Here is a 20,911-nt window from a genome sequence, read left to right on the forward strand (position 1 = left end):
TGCATGCCTCTGGAAATGTGTGAAGATAACTAAAGAACACAATGACAATCCCACATAGACATGGGGAGAATATACAAACTCCACAAGGACAAAGACCAATTTGCCAAGTCCTTGAGACAGTAGTTCTTACACAGTGTGACCCTTGTCTTGAAACAAAATTTTAATTCATACTCCTTCTGTTACATTCCTTTCAATCACAGTTTGTATCTTTATTTCTGGTCGTCACAGCTCAAGGCAACTGTACTTTGAGCATGGAAAAGGTGCTATATAAATAAAATGTATTATTATTATTATTAAACTTGGTCTGAATCCTAACTCACTAACTGCCAGTGTGGAATTTTCACTTACATCTGAAAAACATGAAGGTTACATTGATACTTGATTCAAGGTTCAACTAGAGTGACTAAGTAGTGCTGTATTTTTGAAAAAAATGCAATCAAAACATTGGAAAAAAAACCCACTAAATTAATTTTATTAATGTTTCAGATTATTTGGCATATATACAGTGCATCCGGAAAGTATTCACAGCGCATCACTTTTTCCACATTTTGTTATGTTACAGCCTTATTCCAAAATGGATTAAATTCATTTTTTTCCTCAGAATTCTACACACAACACCCCATAATGACAACGTGAAAAATGTTTACTTGAGGTTTTTGCAAATTTATTAAAAAATAAAAAAATTGAGAAAGCACATGTACATAAGTATTCACAGCTTTTGCTGTGAAGCTCGAAATTGAGCTCAGGTGCATCCTGTTTCCCCTGATCATCCTTGAGATGTTTCTGCAACTTAATTGGAGTCCACCTGTGGTAAATTCAGTTGATTGGACATGATTTGGAAAGGCACACACCTGTCTATATAAGGTCCCACAGTTGACAGTTCATGTCAGAGCACAAACCAAGCATGAAGTCAAAGGAATTGTCTGTAGACCTCCGAGACAGGATTGTCTCAAGGCACAAATCTGGGGAAGGTTACAGAAAAATTTCTGCTGCTTTGAAGGTCTCAATGAGCACAGTGGCCTCCATCATCCGTAAGTGGAAGAAGTTCGAAACCACCAGGACTCTTCCTAGAGCTGGCCGGCCATCTAAACTGAGCGATCGGGGGAGAAAGGCCTTAGTCAGGGAGGTGACCAAGAACCCGATGGTCACTCTGTCAGAGCTCCAGAGGTCCTCTGTGGAGAGAGGAGAACCTTCCAGAAGGACAACCATCTCTGCAGCAATCCACCAATCAGGCCTGTATGTTAGAGTGGCCAGACGGAAGCCACTCTTTAGTAAAAGGCACATGGCAGCCTGCCTGCAGTTTGCCAAAAGGCACCTGAAGGACTCTCAGACCATGAGAAAGAAAATTCTCTGGTCTGATGAGACAAAGATTGAACTCTTTGGTGTGAATGCCAGGCGTCACGTTTGGAGGAAACCTGGCACCATCCCTACAGTGAAGCATGGTGGTGGCAGCATCATGCTGTGGGGATGTTTTTCAGCGGCAGGAACTGGGAGACTAGTCAGGATAAAGGGAAATATGACTGCAGCAATGTACAGAGACATCCTGGATGAAAACCTGCTCTAGAGTGCTCTTGGCCTCAGACTGGGGTGACGGTTCATCTTTCAGCAGGACAAAGACCCTAAGCACACAGCCAAGATATCAAAGGAGTGGCTTCAGGACAACTCTGTGAATGTCCTTGAGTGGCCCAGCCAGAGCCCAGACTTGAATCCAATTGAACATCTCTGGAGAGATCTTAAAATGGCTGTGCACCGACACTTCCCATCCAACCTGATGGAGCTTGAGAGGTGCTGCAAAGAGGAATGGGCAAAACTGGCCAAGGATAGGTGTGCCAAGCTTGTGGCATCATATTCAAAAAGACTTGAGGCTGTAATTGCTGCCAAAGGTACATCGACAAAGTGTTGAGCAAAGGCTGTGAATACTTATGTACATGTGATTTCTCAGTTTTTTTATTTTTAATAAATTTGCAAAAATCTCAAGTAAACTTTTTTCACGTTGTCATTATGGGGTGTTGTGTGTAGAATTTTAAGGAAAAAAATGAATTTAATCCATTTTGGAATAAGGCTGTAACATAACAAAAGGTGGATGCGCGGTGAATACTTTCCGGATGCACTGTATTAGTGACTTTATAAGAAAATCCTTTTTCTATCTTTTTACAGTGTCATTTTGTAATGAGAAGACTAATGCCTATTTTTTCCTCTTATTTATTTAGTGTTATCATTTTTAGCACTACACTATGAACTGTTTATGTAAGTCCTTCCCTGCAATATGGTACAACCTTTCTTTGTTTTGTAAAGTACAGTACTCAACATCACACTTTTATTTATTTTTTTGCCAAAGCACACAAAGCAGAAATTATGAGCTATTTGTTCTATTTGTTTAAACCTGTATGGCACAGAAATAAGTCTGATACAAACTGTTATTCAATTTATAACAATGCCAGGCTCATTCATAACAAGACACATTACAATTTTTGGTCACAACATTGAAAGTTAAGACTCAGATGCTCTGCTTTAAAACACAATGTGTAGTATGATGAAAAGCTTTATGCTATTAATCTAGTTGTAGTAACAAGTTAAAGAAGAACATATTTTAATTAAAGTAAACATTTTTTACAATGTATCTAGAGAACACTATATTTAACCATTTTCAATTCATCAAAAATTAAATGGAATAAATACATACATACTCTATAATATATCTCAGAATAACACATTGCAGAAGAACAATTGCGCTAACACATTACCATTGTATTTTTTTATTTTTGTTTTGTTTAGACAATGTCTGCTGTTTCTTGAATAGTAGCCATGCTAAGATGCTGCATGTATATATCCAGTGATCTTCTTGTTAATTTATGTTCAATAGATATATTAATGAAAACAGTGAGTCTTACACACATGACCAAAATGGCAAAATAATACTGACAAAGTCATATAGGACAGATCATTAAATATCTTCTCCATCACATTTTTACAAAGACAAATAATTTAATTATAACATTATACTCAATGTGTAATTCTAGCTTTAAGTCATCAGATTGTATATGTTTAACATCAAAGTGTGCTTCACTGTAAAGCAATATCCTAAATTCAGTTGACTACAATAATGAGATAGCAGTTCATTATGAAAGTGAAAAATAATAAGTTACTGTACTTCCATCCATCAAATCGAGACTGTTCAAATGCATACGGTAGTAATCCCTTGTTGGCCGTAATGCCGCAGATAACAAAACACAGCTATTTATCCAAGCTGATACTTTCCTTGCCCTGACTGTTTCTCATGGTGCAAATATTTTGTGTGTACATACTATATGTTTATATTCTTTATATAAAACTGCAATTATGGCCTATAATTCTGAATGCAATGTTCTTATCCAATATTGAAAACAATAATCTATAACATCTGTAGAACTATAGCATGCTCAAAGAGCAATATAAGCTAAATATGCTCTTGAAATTTGCAGAATTACTATATAATTGCTAAACAATAGACATTAATGAATGTCAGCATAATTCCTCTGTCAGTATTTCAAGTGGATGCAATGACATTGCTGCCAAACATCTCAATCTCAATTTCCTCCACTGTACTTAACAGTGTCTGTCCGCAAACTAGTGATCTGTATATGTGAAATCTGCAATACTGGAAGTAGTAACTGGAAGGCATCCTGTATATATGTGATGCTGTTTGAGCCCTGCAGAATAAAAGAAAAAATATATAAATATATAAAGGATTAATAACATTCCATTTGAAGAGCCATCAATCAATTGAAATACATCATGTAGGCTCAAATTCACACACACACACACACGCACACACGCACACACACTAGTTATAGCTTACTTAGTTAAGATCAACTCAGCCTTAAGGTTCAAAGATGACTTTGGCTTCATGGGATAATTTTGAATACTTTTAGGTGCATCCATGCCACTTTTAAAAAGATTCTGAACTAGCACCCTTCAAATTATATTCATTGTATTAACTAAATACAGTTAAATTATATTTGCTTTATTGAGTAAAAAAGAATATAGAAAATACCTTTGGCATTGGAAAAGTGGTATTTATATATTTGAACTATGATTCAAGCACTTATAAGCCACAAGAAAGTACAATTTAGTTTAGAAGAAATCTTACCCTTTCCAAATTTGCTTATTCTGGTGAAAAATGCATTCTCATATACATGTGCCTCCTCACTCAGTCTTACAGAGCCAAACATACCTTTAACAGTATTAAAAGTGCTAAGTATTTACTCCTGCTTATCCTCTCCAATAAACTGTTAGATGTTTCAGTTTTAATGAAATGATGAAATGGACCCCCATTACGGCTCAATTTATAACCTGTTTTAATACTGTTATTTTGCATTATTTGCATAATTTTATTACAATTTGTAGTACCATTAGGAATTCGAAAATAGAATGACTATAGAAATTTAGCTTTGTTAACCTATTATGTATGGAGGGTGGCATAGTTGTAGTGTTGTTGCCTCGCAGTAAGGAGACCAGGGTTTGTGTCCCAGGTTCTCTCAGTGTGGAGTTTGCGTGTTCACCCTTTGTCTGCATGGTTTTCCTCTCACAGTCAGAAGACATGCAAGCTAAATGGATTGGTGATACTAAATTGGCACTAGTGTGTTGTTGGCGTGTGTGTGTGCTTGCCCTGTAACACACTAGTGTCCTGTCCAGGGTTTGTTCCTGCCTTACACCCTGTGTTTGCTGGGATTGGCTCCATTACGCCCCGTAACCCTGTTCAGGACTAAGCGGGTTAGAAAATGACTGACCTACTATTATGTAAGGACATATGTATATACAAAAATATAGGAATTTATTGGATAGTCTTTTATCTTGCAATCACTGTTTCAAACATAGAAGACTGTGCAATGATTAATGTGCTGTTAACCAATTGATGTAATTCATTAGAAGGCAGGAAAATTCCAGTATTTATCACTAATCACCCGTAGTGTAGGTGGCAATTAGTATTAAAGGAATACTCCACCAAAAAAATAATATATTTTTATTTGTTCCTTTCATTGTGTTATTTGTAGTGATGGCTGAGAAAAAAAATATGTCAGGTTTGTATGGATAATGAAAATCACACAGTTATGATACAACTGGCTTCTTTGGGGGCCCACATGAGGCCAATACCTTGCAACAGCAAACAATATTAAAACGGCCATGAAAAAAATATCAAGTTGCTTGTTATGCATGTATTTCTTGGTAAAATATTGTTAAAATAAATACTTTTGGAAGATCAGAGTAGTTCAGACTTTCAAATTTAAAAGAAGATTATTGATCAAGAAATGAAAGGGAGCCAGATATGTTTTCACTTTCTTCAGAATACAGTAAATAAGATGACAAAATGTATCTCGTACTTTTTTTTTCAAATAACTAACATAATGAGCTAAATGACTAATTTTCAGTTAGAAAATGTTCTTTGGCTTCTCCTGAACAAAAAGATGTACTTCATGAAATTCTAACTTTACTTCTATTTGTCATTGAGGCATATGATATCAAATAATAATAGTACTGGTAGTAGTTGTAAATGAAAATGCACTGTCACATACAGAAAGTATAATTCGATTCTTATTTGAATGTTTAACCAACATGCAATATACTAACATTTATAATTACTGTAAATTATAGGTACAACAAATATTTAATTTCTGTGCGTTGGGTAATTTTTGCAAAGAAACTTTATAAAGAAAGCAAGCTTTATTACTGTATTTGTTTTTGATAATAACTGTTACTGAGGCTTAATTTAACTCTTCTACAATGTCAAAATCTACAAACATATTTCATTATTCTGGCGCAAAACAAATTGTCCACTTATCAAATACATCCCATTTCAACATTGATTGTTATAAGCATAATCTGATGGGTTTTGCTATAGGAACTTATTTGAGTTGGATTCAAACAGGGGATGGGGCCATGAGTAACAAATTTAACTGTTGTGTCTTGCTTTCTCTGCAGTGAAGGAATATCCTTAGAAGACGCCTCATAATTGGACCCTGACTATTCTGTCACCAACACAATTGACAATGGAGGCAGGCTAATATAATAACGCATAAAACAGAAAGACAAGAAACAGAGAAAAGTATGGAGAAGTATTCAGTTGATCTGCTGTCTTTCAACAGGACCACTTTGTGTGAGCCAGTCAGTAAAGTACGCCTCATTGTGGTACTCAGTAATCAAACTTATTCACAATATATGGGGAAAATGGTGTTTCTATACATCTTTGGCTGCCAAAATTTTTTTCAAAAGAATAGTACAGAAAACTTTGCATTTCTCTCTATCACTTCTTCGAAAGAGCACCTATGCTCAGTTTATCATTGAAAGATAATGTTTTTGTTTTTTTTTCCCCTTTACATTTTTGATTCACTATACTTTGAACACCAACGTATATCCACATTCCAACACTGAAACTGATCATATGCACAACCTGTTTTTCAAATGTGGAAAAAAGCTGTGTATCTTATATCGGTATAGTATCAGTTTTGAAAGTTAGTTATGTGATTCTCAAAAAACAGAACTAGAGTAATGTGCAACTGCAGTCATGTGGCAGGAGTTTACAAAATAACAACTTTAGTGGGCCTCAACATCAGTCTGATTGGTGCCAACTGGAGATTGTAAGGAACTGGGTGGAACTAAATGGAAACAGGTTTTGTTTACATTATCTTTTTTCTTAAAGTCCTTGGAACCAGGTATGAAATTTATGGGCACATTTAGGAAGTGGATCTGAAAATAATATTTTCCAAACCCAGTCATAAGATGGTTTCTGCTTAGCTTCAAATACTATATAGCATCATTAAGAACATGCTTTGATGGCTAATATGGTTATATCCAAGTGTCTCTTTTATTTTATGCTTATTTTAATATTATTTGCTCTCTTAGCTTAAGTCTCAGGCATGTACATTAATGACAATGTGGTGTGAATTAGCTATACCTAGAACAGCTGCAGTAATATATCTGCACAGATGTTTTTAGGAGCATATGCTATAGCAGCACTGTATGACAAGAATGGCAAGTATATACTAACCTCCAGCATGACTCCATTAATCCATGGATTTAATACCTCTGCCTTCTCTTTGCTCTGGAAAATAAAACACACACTAAAATCAAAATACGTTAATGAATGAATTTCCTGCAACTACTATATCTGGCACAAAGAAAGCACAAACAGCACAGAAGAATTTTTATCAAATTAAAGTCTGTGTATGTATTGTAGAGTTGTTCACTTAAAGGTTTAGGTATTTTTTGTGTTTGGGGCTGAAAAACAGAGGGTATGCAACTAACACCTTAAAAAATCTCTTTAAATAATACACATATTAAGAACATTTCCTCAAATTATTAAAATAACAATGATGATAAAACATATCACACAATAAAAACAAGTTCTGTTTAACACAATAATGAGAAATGTTAAACTGTGTGGACCTGTATATTGAAGCAAATATAAATATATGCAGGAAGTAGAAGGAGGAAAGAATTGTGAATTCCATGTTAAGGATACAGGGTAGGAATGTCTTCTGTTGTTTATGTAAGAGCTGCTCTGAAATCCCTGTTAAACATTTGAACAGAACAAGCTTACAAATCAAAAGCACGCTATAATGTTATTCTGCATTTTGGCTGACAAGGCAATTTACAATACTGAACTGAAACAGATGCCTTAGTACTTAAAAAGACAGTGACACTTGCCACCCATGATGTGTAAAATCAGTTTTTTTTTCCAACTTTAAAATGAATGGCTAATAGATAATGCATTTATAAATGCATAAAATCTTTACTTTTCTATATAAAGAATGCTTCCCTATGTGTTTATAGAGTCAAAAAGCCATTAACACACCTTTCTATCACAAAATTATTTTAGATAGAACTTTATTTGTCCCCACGAGGACATTTGGCTTTTTACATAAGCTCTTTAAATAAATAAATAGGTAGATAAGTAAGTAAATAAATAAAAAATATTCAGACATACTTTGGTCTGAACACACATCAGATGACTATAAAGCAAGAAAATTAAGAAGAAAGAAAAGTTCTGACTTGGCTGAGACAGCCACAGTGAAGCATTACACAAATATATTGGTGTTCGTATAATTATTATTTTGAGAATTCATAAAAAATTAATTCCGCTATGCACCTGCTTGAGTAATATGAATGTTATCCTTCTTTAATAATAACAGAAGCTTACACTGAGTGTATTTCTTTAAACGTTATCTTTCCATCAATGAATTACATTCTTATCATGCTATACACCAGTCAGTCAGTTATTTTCTAACCAGCTTAGCCCTGAACAAGGTGGCGGGTGTCTACTGGAGCATATCCCAACTAGCATAGGGCGCAAGGCAGGAACAAATCATGAACAGGATGCCAGTCCATCGCAGGACGAATGCACACACACACACACACACACATCCCAACCACATACTATGGCCAATTTACTTAACCAAGCTTTGGCATGTGAGCTATTTTACATTGATTCAAATGCATTGTCTGTCAGTTTTTTTTGCTTGCTGATGCGACTTGCATATGTAGAGTATGTCTCAGCTTGAACTCCATGGTTATTTTGGACAATTTATAAATTTCATCTCCTGGTAGATATTTTTGTGGTTTTTGAATAGCAAACATGAATACATTGTAAATAAAAACATCTTCTCAGACATCTTTTATTATGGAAAATAGTGAATGTTGATTACCAAAAAATACTGACAGAAGCAAAAACTGGACAATGATAATAAAGACTGTTGTAACTGTATTAGGCACTTAAGGTTATCACCTATGAACTATATCTGTTAAGTGCATGCCATTCAACTTAAAGGTACATAAATTTGATCTCACCAAGAATAACTGAATAGATTAATCATCATTTGAATATGTATACAGTACATTGAGGCATGCTGTATGTTTGGCATGAAAAAAGATTGATTTTTTGGCAGTACAGTAATCAAAAGTGTACAATGCGTAGAAAGAAACACATTCGAAAACACACTCCATTCTGCACTTTGTAATATGCTTTTTCTCATCAGAGCACTAATAACATTTATTGAGAATGTCTCTGTTATGTTTTATGTGGGGTTTAAGTACCAAGCATTCTTAAAATTACAATGCATATATTTTTCAGCTTGCTGAACTACTTATACTAATTGTTATGCAGAGACTGTACATTAATCTATTCATGTCAAATAGCAGTAGTTGTGTTTGGTGTTAACTGATTGCCTAAAATTCCTTATGTGAAATATCCTAAAGGACCAATAAAGCATTCCTTCATTAAAAAAGAAAAATAATACTCATACAACAATTTGGTCAAAAATAATGCCCTTACATTAACTGTAATAGGGCTAATGGCTATATCAATAGCTACATATTTGCCATATGTTCAAAGTCAAAAGTCGAAGTGAACTTTATTGTCATCTCAACCATATACAAGTATACAGATAGACGAAATTGCAAAGCTCAGGGTCCACAGTGTAACAGCATGACGTGCACATAATAATTTAAAAATAGAATTAAAATTTAAATTAAAATTAAAACACAAACAAGACAAGACATTGCGCAAAGACAAGACAAAGACAAAGAAGTAGCAGAAATATTGATGTGTAAGATATGTAATATAATAAATAAATAATAAATAATAGATATAGATACAGAAATTAACAGTGTATGATAATAGTTGTTTAAGACATGTGTAAACAATGACAGGTCAGAATGTTTCACAGCAGATGGATAACAAGAGTGTTGATGTAAAAATTATTTGATGAATCAGATACTGTTAATTTTTTAAAACAAAAGCAGAATAATAAATAATAAAAAATAATAATAATAAAATAATAAAGTCAATGTGGTTATACAATAAAACATAGGTCACTTGCAAAGTTATAGAATAGCTGTATTCCTGAGATAATGAGGATTTTTTTCTAAATATTTAATTCTCCTTACCCCAGCTGAAGTTAAAACATCTATAAACTTCTTTCTGAGGGATGAAACTTCTTTGCACATAGCTTCTGTCAACCTGGTCAAAGTTGAAGAATTAATTAGTTCATTACAAAACTAACAAAAATCTTAGCATCTTCAACATAAGTAAAGAATTTTTTTATATGTTGTCTCAAAAGACTTATTTACAATAATTTCATATCTCATATTAAGGGTCCAGCTCACACTTTCAGACTTGAACTGAGTCATACACAGAGAAGTATTTTGCAATGAACACATCTTAAGAGTTTTCAAGTAAATGATTCTGAATTCTGAACATGTTGTATCCACCCATTATAAATATAAATTACTCAAAAAAATAATGGTGAATGATTAGGACTGTAACTAATAACTACTTAATTAACAGTTGAGGTATCAATTAAAATAAGGTGAGACATATATTCTGAACCTCAAACTTTTTTTCATTTGAACTTTTGGCGTGAGTACTTACTATAAGTAGGTAAAAATATTATTGGTGAACTAAACTTAATGAATCACACTGGTTGTTCCTTTTTCATTCATTGCCATTATTGTCATTTCAGTTTTTCTGGTAAAGGTTTCCTTTAGCAATATGCTGAAGTGGGCTGACCTGGCCTCTCTATCCCAAACAACCTTCTCTAGCAGTTCTTGGAGAATGCCCTGAAGCACTCAAGAGAAGTCAAGACAAATAATTCTTCCAGTGCATCCTATGCCTGCCATGCAGTCTTCTCCCACAGTCATACCTTGTATACCTCTTGAGAAAGACTTCCAAGGTTTTCTTAACTAAATGGTAAAAAACACCTCAACTGGTCCCTTTCGATCAGGTGAAGTATTGGTGATCTGATGTCCATCAGAATTGATAAGTTCTCTTCTAAGACAAACAGTGATCCCAACAATTCAGCATTTTTGTCATTTGGCAATTATATTCTTCCATTTGTATTCTTTCATTTACAAGGCAAAGCTTGTGACAACAGGTGAGAATGGAGATGTAGGACAACTGGCAAATCAGCACCCTTGTTCGCAGACTTAGTTCCTCACTTCATGAGCACAATCTGGTACAATATTTTTTAAACAGCAATAACTGCACTGATTCAATGCTGTTTTTTACAATCACCTCTATCACTACTCAAAAATAAGACCTCACAGTACTAGAACTTCTACATTTTGGGCAGATACTCAAACCTTAACCTACAATGAACAAAATATACTTTTCCAGATGAAAGTCTTGACTTACATTTGGAGGTGCTAATCACATTCTGCTGTAGACAATTCTAGTGCTAACTAGGGAACACAGTCTGAAAAAGCCAAGAGGACAACATCATTTGCAAACAGCAGAGATGCAAACGTTATGTTTTAAAACCAGATATTCTCTAAAACTCAGTAGCTCTTTGATATTCTGTCCAAATAAAATCATGAAGAGAAGTGGAAACAAAACACACATCAAGTAAACTGAACTGTCTCAACTTAATACCAACTTTCTCTTTGTAAACAGGGGGACTGAATAGCATACAACAGTGGTCCCAAACCCCATACTCATACTAGCCATAAGAGAAACTTACAAAATGAAGAAAGAGGACAATTGAATGAGAGGTATACGTAGGCCAAAAGGCAGCAATTCCAGCAGTAAATAACTGTCAGGCAGCTTCAAATATGTATTGACAAACCACTTAATGATTCAGGAAGGGCAGGAAGGTAGTTGGCCATGCAGCTCTCAACAAGGATGTTGTCCTTAACTGGGGATATTGCCTAGTGTTGAAAAGAGCAATTTGAGGAACTCTAACCTAATGAATATGTCCTCCTTGCAGTGACATATCCATTGGTTAAGTGAGGTCCATGTATGAGGTGAAGACTGTTGTCATAATTAAAATGCTCTATAGTGGTAAGGCTGCAGGGATGGCTGAGATTCTACCAGAAATGCTGAAAGGAGAGGATACCATTGAGGTGTTTTAATCAATGCATTTCTTCAATGTTGCATGCAGGGTAAGAACAGTCCTTCAGGACTGACAAACTGGGGTGGCTGTAACCATTTTTAAACAGCAAGACAATAGGCTGTGTTTTAATTACCATGGAGTCACATTGCTCAGCCTCCCTGAGAAATCCTATACTGGGGTACAGGAATGAAGACTGCATCTGATAGATGAACATCACATTCAAGAGGAGCAAAGGGGATTCCATGGGCCAATGAACAGTGCCCCAGCTCTTCGCACTTGCAAAAATATCTGATGGGTCATGGGAATTTGCCAGTCCTGTTTACACATGCATGTGTGTAATTGAAAAAAGCTTAAAAATGTGTTCTCCATGGTCGTGGAAGGTACTTACACATTCATATAATATAAATCATGTGTATGTTAGAAGGAACTTAGAGAGCAGGGCAGAAATGTGGGAATATTGACATTCCCTAAGGTGAGACTTGAAGAAAAGATTGTGGTACACTCATAGCATAGATGATGCAGGAATGCTTAAGTTGGATTTCGCCAGCTCTGCCAAGCATTTACAATGTTCAACATCCCTTTCTTTCAGATGATAGGGCTTTGTTTGTTTGGCTGAGCCAATTCAGTAAAATCCATTTTTATCATTTTGTTATTTTTCCTCAGTGCTCTTTGTATCATACCCTAGTAAGAACTCCATGACCAAAATATTTTTTGTTCACATTTCTATATTTGGATTCTCTTTTTATGTTCAGATTCTTTAATCTAATCTACTTCCCAGGAACAGTTTTTACAAAAATTATATCTTAAAGGAAGTATAGTAGTGATGCTAGTTATTCAGAAAGCTATTTGAACAATGTGCCTCATGTAATTTCTGATGTCATGGTAATGCCAAACACTAATTCTGAATAAAAATGAAGTATGAAATGAGACAGAAAGGCACTAAGACCCATCTTTGGCACTAGTATTGACAGCTTGGTATTCACATTTTACAGGGGTGGGAGGTTGAAAGAGGAAAGGGATCTAAGAAACAAGCCCCACAGAAAACACTCAAAAAAGAGAGAAATTCACAGTGAAAGACAAAATGCAACTTGGTAAGCCATTGTTGGAGAAAAGAACTATTAGGTCCAGCCAAGTGTGGGTTTCAGCATATGACTGGAAATGTAATGCTAGAAATAGAGATTGTTGGCCTGGGAAAAGAAATTAATTAATTACATTTATATAGTACTTTTCTAGCTATTTACAGCACTTTACATTGAGAGTAGGGAGCCACTTCAACCACCACAAATGTATAACATCCATCCTGGATGATGTGATGGCAGCCATTATTGTGCCTGTACACTCACCAAACATTGGCTGTAACATGGTGAAGGGGTGAGAGAGATAGCCGGTTAGAGACAGAGAATGATTAGAGGGGAATGGATGAGGCCATGGTGGGCAATTTAGCCAAGACATCTGGATATACTCTACTCTTTAGAAAAACATGCCCAGGGATGTTTAATGACCACAGAGAGTCTGGACCTCAAAGTCTCATCTGAAGGATGCGCCATTTTTATAGCACAGTGTCCCCACCACTGCACTGGAGCATTGGGAACAACACACAGACCACAGGGTAAGAGTACCTGCTTGTCTCAACATCACCTCTTCTAGCAAGAAGGCAAGGAGGGATGGCGAGAAGTTGGCTCCTTGTGAAGGAACGGACCAAGCTAGCCTTTGAAATTCTGGCAGCAGACCAGAACTCCTCTAGACTACTGATAGACACACTGTTTCAAAAAGAAACAAATGGAAACATAATGCATGCAAAGGAAAGGGTAGCTAACAATCTGCCTAGGATTCCTGGACCTTTAACACTAGAATTACCAGAGCCTACGAAAAAACTCGTAAATCCGTCCCACCTTAAATCGCGTCTTAAATCCGTTTGCACCTCTCCGCCAGAGTCCTTTGTCATCTAAATGTGCTGATAAAGCTACTAGCAGCCAGCTATTCCATCCCCCCACCGACTTAGAATGAACTTCTCTCCTAGCTCAAGCCTTGCCTTGATTTGATTACCTGGGATTGAAGTGGAGTTTTACAGTGGAAATAATTCTAGCGTTATTTGGAATACACGCATTTCATGTGTGTTCCATTTCTATAGTTGGCTGTGCAAACACATTTTTAAAACAGAAACGTTTTTCATATTCTAATAGTAAATGACAAAATGTAGGCATAAACTATATAACGTATGAAGCCTGAAGTCCATATATCAAAGAAACACTTTCACAAAAGGTACAAATAAAAGAACACGTGCGCCTTCATTCAAAAAAAAAAAAAAAAAAAAAGCCGCGTTAGCATGCCACATTGACACTCTTACTACAACTGCAGCAGTGGTGTAATGGTATCAACGCCTGACTGGGAATCAGAGGGTGGCAAGTTCGATTCCGCACGGCTCCACTTCGAGAAATTAACTGCTCTTATTCTTACAATTTTAGAGTAACAATATAAATTTGATTTCAGTCTGTAACAGGCGGTGTAACTTATGATACTGGTAAAGGTTAGCTTTTTTTTTTTTTTTTTTTTAATTCACTTTTCATTCTCGCAGTCACATTCAGAATCAGTCCATACAACCCCATCTGACACAGCTGTTTTCACATAAATAAAAGTGCACTTTTATTCAAGACTATAACCGAAGAATAAAGAAAGCAAGTTACAGTTGGTGGTTGATACGACAGCTTGCGTGGTGCAATGTTAAGAACTGCTGATTTCCGATCCGTGCTATATAAAATCATCACATTCAAATATTAACAGTTCCCACACACCCAAGGTCCGCCATTCCTACATTTACAACATGTGTACTTGTTGCAGTGTACACACCTCTCTGTGCTATGGTTCCTATTACAGTGAATGAGCACCTGACACTGTACTTTCTTCCCTGGGGGAAGCTGAGGTCTTAGAACGGAAGTTTGTTGACGCTGTATCATCTTTTCTTTTTCCATCGCCTTTTCCTGTAAGAAGCGACGATGAAGTTCCTCTGCAAGGTGAGCCATGAACACTCTTCTTTCCTCAGCGGACCCCGTGCATGCCTTATACAGTACGTGTGCGTTCATCGCTGCTAGGTCAAGGATGTTGTACAACACAGCAACCAGCCACCTGCGTGTTCCTGTGCGCACTGAACAAGCACGCGCCTTCTGGTCCATGATGTCAACGCCACGCTGGGGGAAAAAAGAAAGACAAATATATGTGACATTTTGAAGAAATCATTTTATCACCAGAAGAGCACCAGAATACTTCGTCACACTAATATTTTTTTCATTAGCATACCTTCATGTGGTTGTAGTCTGTGACCGTGTTTGTTTTGTTTTTTTTTATCTTGCCCAATCTCCACATCATGGTGCATTGTGCTGAGAATGCAGACAGACTTCATCTTTTTGGGCACATACACTGTCAGCATGGCACTGGGAGATCTAAACACCAGCATGGAGAATTGTTCGTGTACTGAACTGACTTTAGCTGCAGGTGGAAGTTCCCGTCGCACTTTATTCATGGTGCCAAGCAGAGTTGTATTGCGGTGCAGCAGTCTATTAGCCAGCGAAAGTGACGTGAAGAAGTTGTCTGTTGTTACGGTTCTGCCTTTTTGGATTGCGGCAGATTTGGAGACAAAGTACATGTGCAATGCCACTCCTTATTTAGGAAAAGATCCCAGTCGTCCCACGGGAGAAAGACTTTCTGAGTCTGTGGTCATAAAGCTTATGGAGCCATTTCTGGACAAAGGCAGAACCGTAACAACAGACAACTTCTTCACGTCACTTTCGCTGGCTAATAGACTGCTGCACCGCAATACAACTCTGCTTGGCACCATGAATAAAGTGCGACGGGAACTTCCACCTGCAGCTAAAGTCAGTTCAGTACACGAACAATTCTCCATGCTGGTGTTTAGATCTCCCAGTGCCATGCTGACAGTGTATGTGCCCAAAAAGATGAAGTCTGTCTGCATTCTCAGCACAATGCACCATGATGTGGAGATTGGGCAAGATAAAAAAAAACAAAACAAACACGGTCACAGACTACAACCACATGAAGGTATGCTAATGAAAAAAATATTAGTGTGACGAAGTATTCTGGTGCTCTTCTGGTGATAAAATGATTTCTTCAAAATGTCACATATATTTGTCTTTCTTTTTTCCCCCAGCGTGGCGTTGACATCATGGACCAGAAGGCGCGTGCTTGTTCAGTGCGCACAGGAACACGCAGGTGGCTGGTTGCTGTGTTGTACAACATCCTTGACCTAGCAGCGATGAACGCACACGTACTGTATAAGGCATGCACGGGGTCCGCTGAGGAAAGAAGAGTGTTCATGGCTCACCTTGCAGAGGAACTTCATCGTCGCTTCTTACAGGAAAAGGCGATGGAAAAAGAAAAGATGATACAGCGTCAACAAACTTCCGTTCTAAGACCTCAGCTTCCCCCAGGGAAGAAAGTACAGTGTCAGGTGCTCATTCACTGTAATAGGAACCATAGCACAGAGAGGTGTGTACACTGCAACAAGTACACATGTTGTAAATGTAGGAATGGCGGACCTTGGGTGTGTGGGAACTGTTAATATTTGAATGTGATGATTTTATATAGCACGGATCGGAAATCAGCAGTTCTTAACATTGCACCACGCAAGCTGTTGTATCAACCACCAACTGTAACTTGCTTTCTTTATTCTTCGGTTATAGTCTTGAATAAAAGTGCACTTTTATTTATGTGAAAACAGCTGTGTCAGATGGGGTTGTATGGACTGATTCTGAATGCGACTGCGAGAATGAAAAGTGAATTAAAAAAAAAAAAAAAAAAAAAAGCTAACCTTTACCAGTATCATAAGTTACACCGCCTGTTACAGACTGAAATCAAATTTATATTGTTACTCTAAAATTGTAAGAATAAGAGCAGTTAATTTCTCGAAGTGGAGCCGTGCGGAATCGAACTTGCCACCCTCTGATTCCCAGTCAGGCGCTGATACCATTACACCACTGCTGCGGTTGTAGTAAGGGTGTCAATGTGGCATGCTAATGCGGCTTTTTTTTTTTTGAATGAAGGCGCACGTGTTCTTTTATTTGTACCTTTTGTGAAAGTGTTTCTTTGATATATGGACTTCAGGCTTCATACGTTATATAGTTTATGCCTACATTTTGTCATTTACTATTAGAATATGAAAAACGTTTCTGTTTTAAAAATGTGTTTGCACAGCCAACTATAGAAATGGAACACACATGAAATGCGTGTATTCCAAATAACGCTAGAATTATTTCCACTGTAAAACTCCACTTCAATCCCAGGTAATCAAATCAAGGCAAGGCTTGAGCTAGGAGAGAAGTTCATTCTAAGTCGGTGGGGGGATGGAATAGCTGGCTGCTAGTAGCTTTATCAGCACATTTAGATGACAAAGGACTCTGGCGGAGAGGTGCAAACGGATTTAAGACGCGATTTAAGGTGGGACGGATTTACGAGTTTTTTCGTAGGCTCTGGTAATTCTAGTGTTAAAGGACAATAAAGACTCTGGGGTTCAGGAACACCTGTATCCTCAACAGGCAGTTCTAGCCTAGTGTCCATGTTACTAAGGAGCAGTAACTATTAATTGGAAATGAATCAGGGGACTGGTTGTGGAGGTTTAAATGTTACTCATAATATAGAATGTAGAGTCTGTAATCAGAAGGCTAACTAATGTGAAGGAAGGAGAAGGGTAGTGAAAAAATAGTTGAGACTAGAGGTGAGGAAGGCAATGTTTTGGGTAAAAGGGCAGGTAAGCACCTCCTGGCAGACAGGGGTTAAACACTTGAATAAGTGAACCCAGTGAGGCAGTGTGATTATATTCTGCTTCTGTTTACTGACCATTTCTTATTCACCTTTATTTATCACTCTTAACATGTTTAAAAGAATAAATACTATGTTTGATAACATTTCGTAAGCTGGTACATTCCATATGTAGAAAGACACCAAAAAGGTGGCCTTTCCTATTAAAAATGTGCATATATTCCATATTATTCTGTGTTATGCCACTTCTGTATGATAAACTGTGGAAGTAACACTGTCATCAAAATAGCACATGAATGAGACTGAATTTATTGTTTTCAGTAAATATTTCATAAAGCCATATATTTTCTACACCAATGTTTCCTGATATGCTTACTTTTTTGATATTAGAAGGCCAACTTCTGTATCCCAGGAAAACTATGGCAAGAATGTTACTGAGACTAATTATTGATTACTAGACATTAAGCCCGTTACAATAACGGGCGCTGGAACAGTAGTCCATAAACATTAGTAGGAACAGTCTATATTATATAGCAAGGGACCTTTTACCTCATTAAATTTTTTCCGTACAATGTCTGTAATTTTCTCTGACAGTAATACTGGCTTTGCTGTCCGTAATATGCGTTTAATTTTCTGTCACAACAGTGGGCAATCAGCAGATTCTCCCCAGCAACTGATGTAATGTGCACGAAAATAAATCTACTTCTACTTTACACTTTACCGGGCCAAGCTTCTTAATCGTAAATCTGACATCCTCAGAGTGAACACTTGCACAACAATGGGGAAGATGGTCTCCGCGTCTCAGTACCCGATTGGATTTTTTGTGTTTTCTGTTTAAGGTCTTACCTCATTTACCGAAATCCGATTGGATCTGCCGCACGATATTTTATAGGTCCCGCCCTCTCTGTCTTGTGTGACGCGTCAGGCGGCCTTTGAAGCATCTGCTTTGAAGCGTCGCACCATGCCCCGCGCATGCGCACTTCACCAGAAGACACACACACACGGACACTGGACGCAAATAGGGGTTTTATTAAAGAGGATAATTTACTATACTGTCCGTTTATGGTACTACTGTACATACGGAATACAATTCAAGGCTTCAACAGAATCTAGAGGAAGGCTTTACCAAATTCATACTCCGCTACTCCCCCATTTAACTGCACATGCAATTCTCTGGGACATGGCAGGAAAAACAGATTACATAAAAAACCTACACACAAAAGGATAACATCCTACATTCACATAAACAATAGACTAGTTGACAATATTCACACTTGTCTATTGGAGTTTTGAAGCAGCAAAACTTACCACTCCATCACTGATCCACCCTATACAGTGCTTAATCAAAAGGACAAACTTTTGATCATTACATGATTCAGGTACTTTACATCAGCATTCAAAATACCTACTTTTAGATTTTATACTGGAGACTCTAGGAAAATTAAGAGATCTTAATTTATTTTTTGGAATTTAAAATCAAGGCAACTAGTCACAGAAATTATTTTTCACACTTGCAATGCTTACGTGTTAAGGACTTGGGCTTGATCAAGAGCAGGCTTCTCTATGTCTTGTCCATGAAGAATCAACTCTGCAACTTTATGTAGCTGCTCAATGCTGCGGGCTGTTACTTCAGCTAAACTTTCAATTGATGATAAATAGATATCCTTAAAATTTCATGGAAAATGAAAAACATTAAAACTAAACCTCTCAACAGCTTAAATTAAAATGTTACACTTAAGTTTCATAAGTTATGTGAAATAGAGAAACTTTTTACACTACAATTTCAATAAGTACAACATTTGCTTTTTAATTAGAAGGGGTGCTCTTCATTAAGAGTAATTTTCACCTTTAAATGTGTTTATGATAACTAGGTTTTGACATTCAAAGTGAAATAATACCATCCTTACCTCCACTGATTTTGCATTATTCTGATCAACTTTCCCATTTTTCTCTCCTTCAAACACGGGATCACTGTTCTCCTCAACTTGCTTTTCATTATATTCACTTCTTAAAGAATAAACTTCTTTTACCCAATCATGAGCTCTCTTTCTAGCCTTAAACAATAAACAGAACAGTAACCATATACAGGTAAATAATCAAAAACATACTGTAAATTGATAAATAAAAACCAATGTATTTGTAAAATCTCCAATATTTACATTAGACATCATCAAAATTCTTTTTCAGCTTCAAAAAATACATTGTAAAAGAAATTTGACTAAATGAAAAAATCACCTTATTTAATTTGTCTGGAGTAGCAGCAACATGTAGTTCAAATAGCAGTTCAGTTAGTACATTAACAAACTCCTCTCCATCACACCCTGGAACATACATTAAAAACATAATTATATATTAAACCAATTCAAATGAAAAGTATTCAAAATTGAAAATTCAGTCTAAAAAATTTATGCTCAGAAACTAATTTTCTGGACTTAAATATTCAAGCTTTGAAGATCTTCACCATTTCCCTTGACATTAAAATATTACATTCATAATTAATGACTTTCAAACGTAAGCTGTCAATTTTCACGCTTTACTGTCTCTTTAGTCTGCTTCACTCTTCATCTTCAATGGTTCTAACATATCATTTCATCAACAGCCATTGACAGCTAGCATTTTACATTAATAGCCCTTAGGTTTGTTATACCATTGTTTAAAAGGCAGGAGGTCCAATGAAGAGTTCCTCTTTAATTAGAATGAGCACATATATTTTACATGTACTCACATGAAAAGGAGCCTTAAAAGCTTTGCTCTCCTTAAGACCTAAAGCTGCAGTTGGCTCTTTGCCTGGAGGATTGTTTTGTGTACATCTTGCCCCATTAAATACTTTATTCTTCACATTTAATACAGTTTTCTACACTTAAAGCCAAGCTTCCACTCCACTAAATGCTTTACTCAGTTATGCATACATCAACCACACTGCATGGAGTAACATGGAGTAGCTGCCATCTCAAGTAACTGAAGTAGAGCAGAAACTACTCCTCCCTGCCTATTGCAGCTCAGATTCTGCATTAAAGGCATTAGTTAGTCTAGAAAAAATGTTATACATTAACATTGCTTGTAAATTAATTAAATTGAAACCCCATAAAATTTACATTATAGAATAACATTAAAATACTATGCTGATATTAGAATACATATAAGGTTTCTAATTCTGCTGGTTTTTAATGTAAACTAATCAAATACATCAGTTGAAGAAAAAACAATGAAAATGGCAAGTGTAAATGTATATTTGTTTATTGCTATATGTCATCTTCCTATTACTTTTGTAATCTACT

General features: G+C 36.4%; 1 protein-coding gene across 2 annotated transcripts in view; it reads right to left on the bottom strand.

The window, feature by feature from the left end:
• Positions 1–451: 451 nt before the first annotated feature.
• The window catches only part of fam114a1 (family with sequence similarity 114 member A1), a 62,021-nt gene continuing 41,561 nt past the window's right edge, over positions 452–20,911 (bottom strand). For both annotated transcript variants that reach the window (XM_028801979.2, XM_028801978.2), the window contains exons 9-14: positions 19,869–19,954; positions 19,541–19,687; positions 19,158–19,297; positions 9,922–9,994; positions 7,025–7,078; positions 452–3,689 (exon numbers count right to left, since the gene is read on the bottom strand). In XM_028801979.2, the coding sequence (XP_028657812.2) occupies positions 3,567–3,689; positions 7,025–7,078; positions 9,922–9,994; positions 19,158–19,297; positions 19,541–19,687; positions 19,869–19,954 (623 nt within the window). In that variant the 3' untranslated portion in view covers positions 452–3,566. The remainder of the gene's footprint in view (positions 3,690–7,024; positions 7,079–9,921; positions 9,995–19,157; positions 19,298–19,540; positions 19,688–19,868; positions 19,955–20,911) is intronic.

Source organism: Erpetoichthys calabaricus, chromosome 5 (genome assembly GCF_900747795.2).
Source record: "Erpetoichthys calabaricus chromosome 5, fErpCal1.3, whole genome shotgun sequence".
In the NCBI taxonomy this organism is placed as follows: Eukaryota; Metazoa; Chordata; class Cladistia; order Polypteriformes; family Polypteridae; genus Erpetoichthys; species Erpetoichthys calabaricus.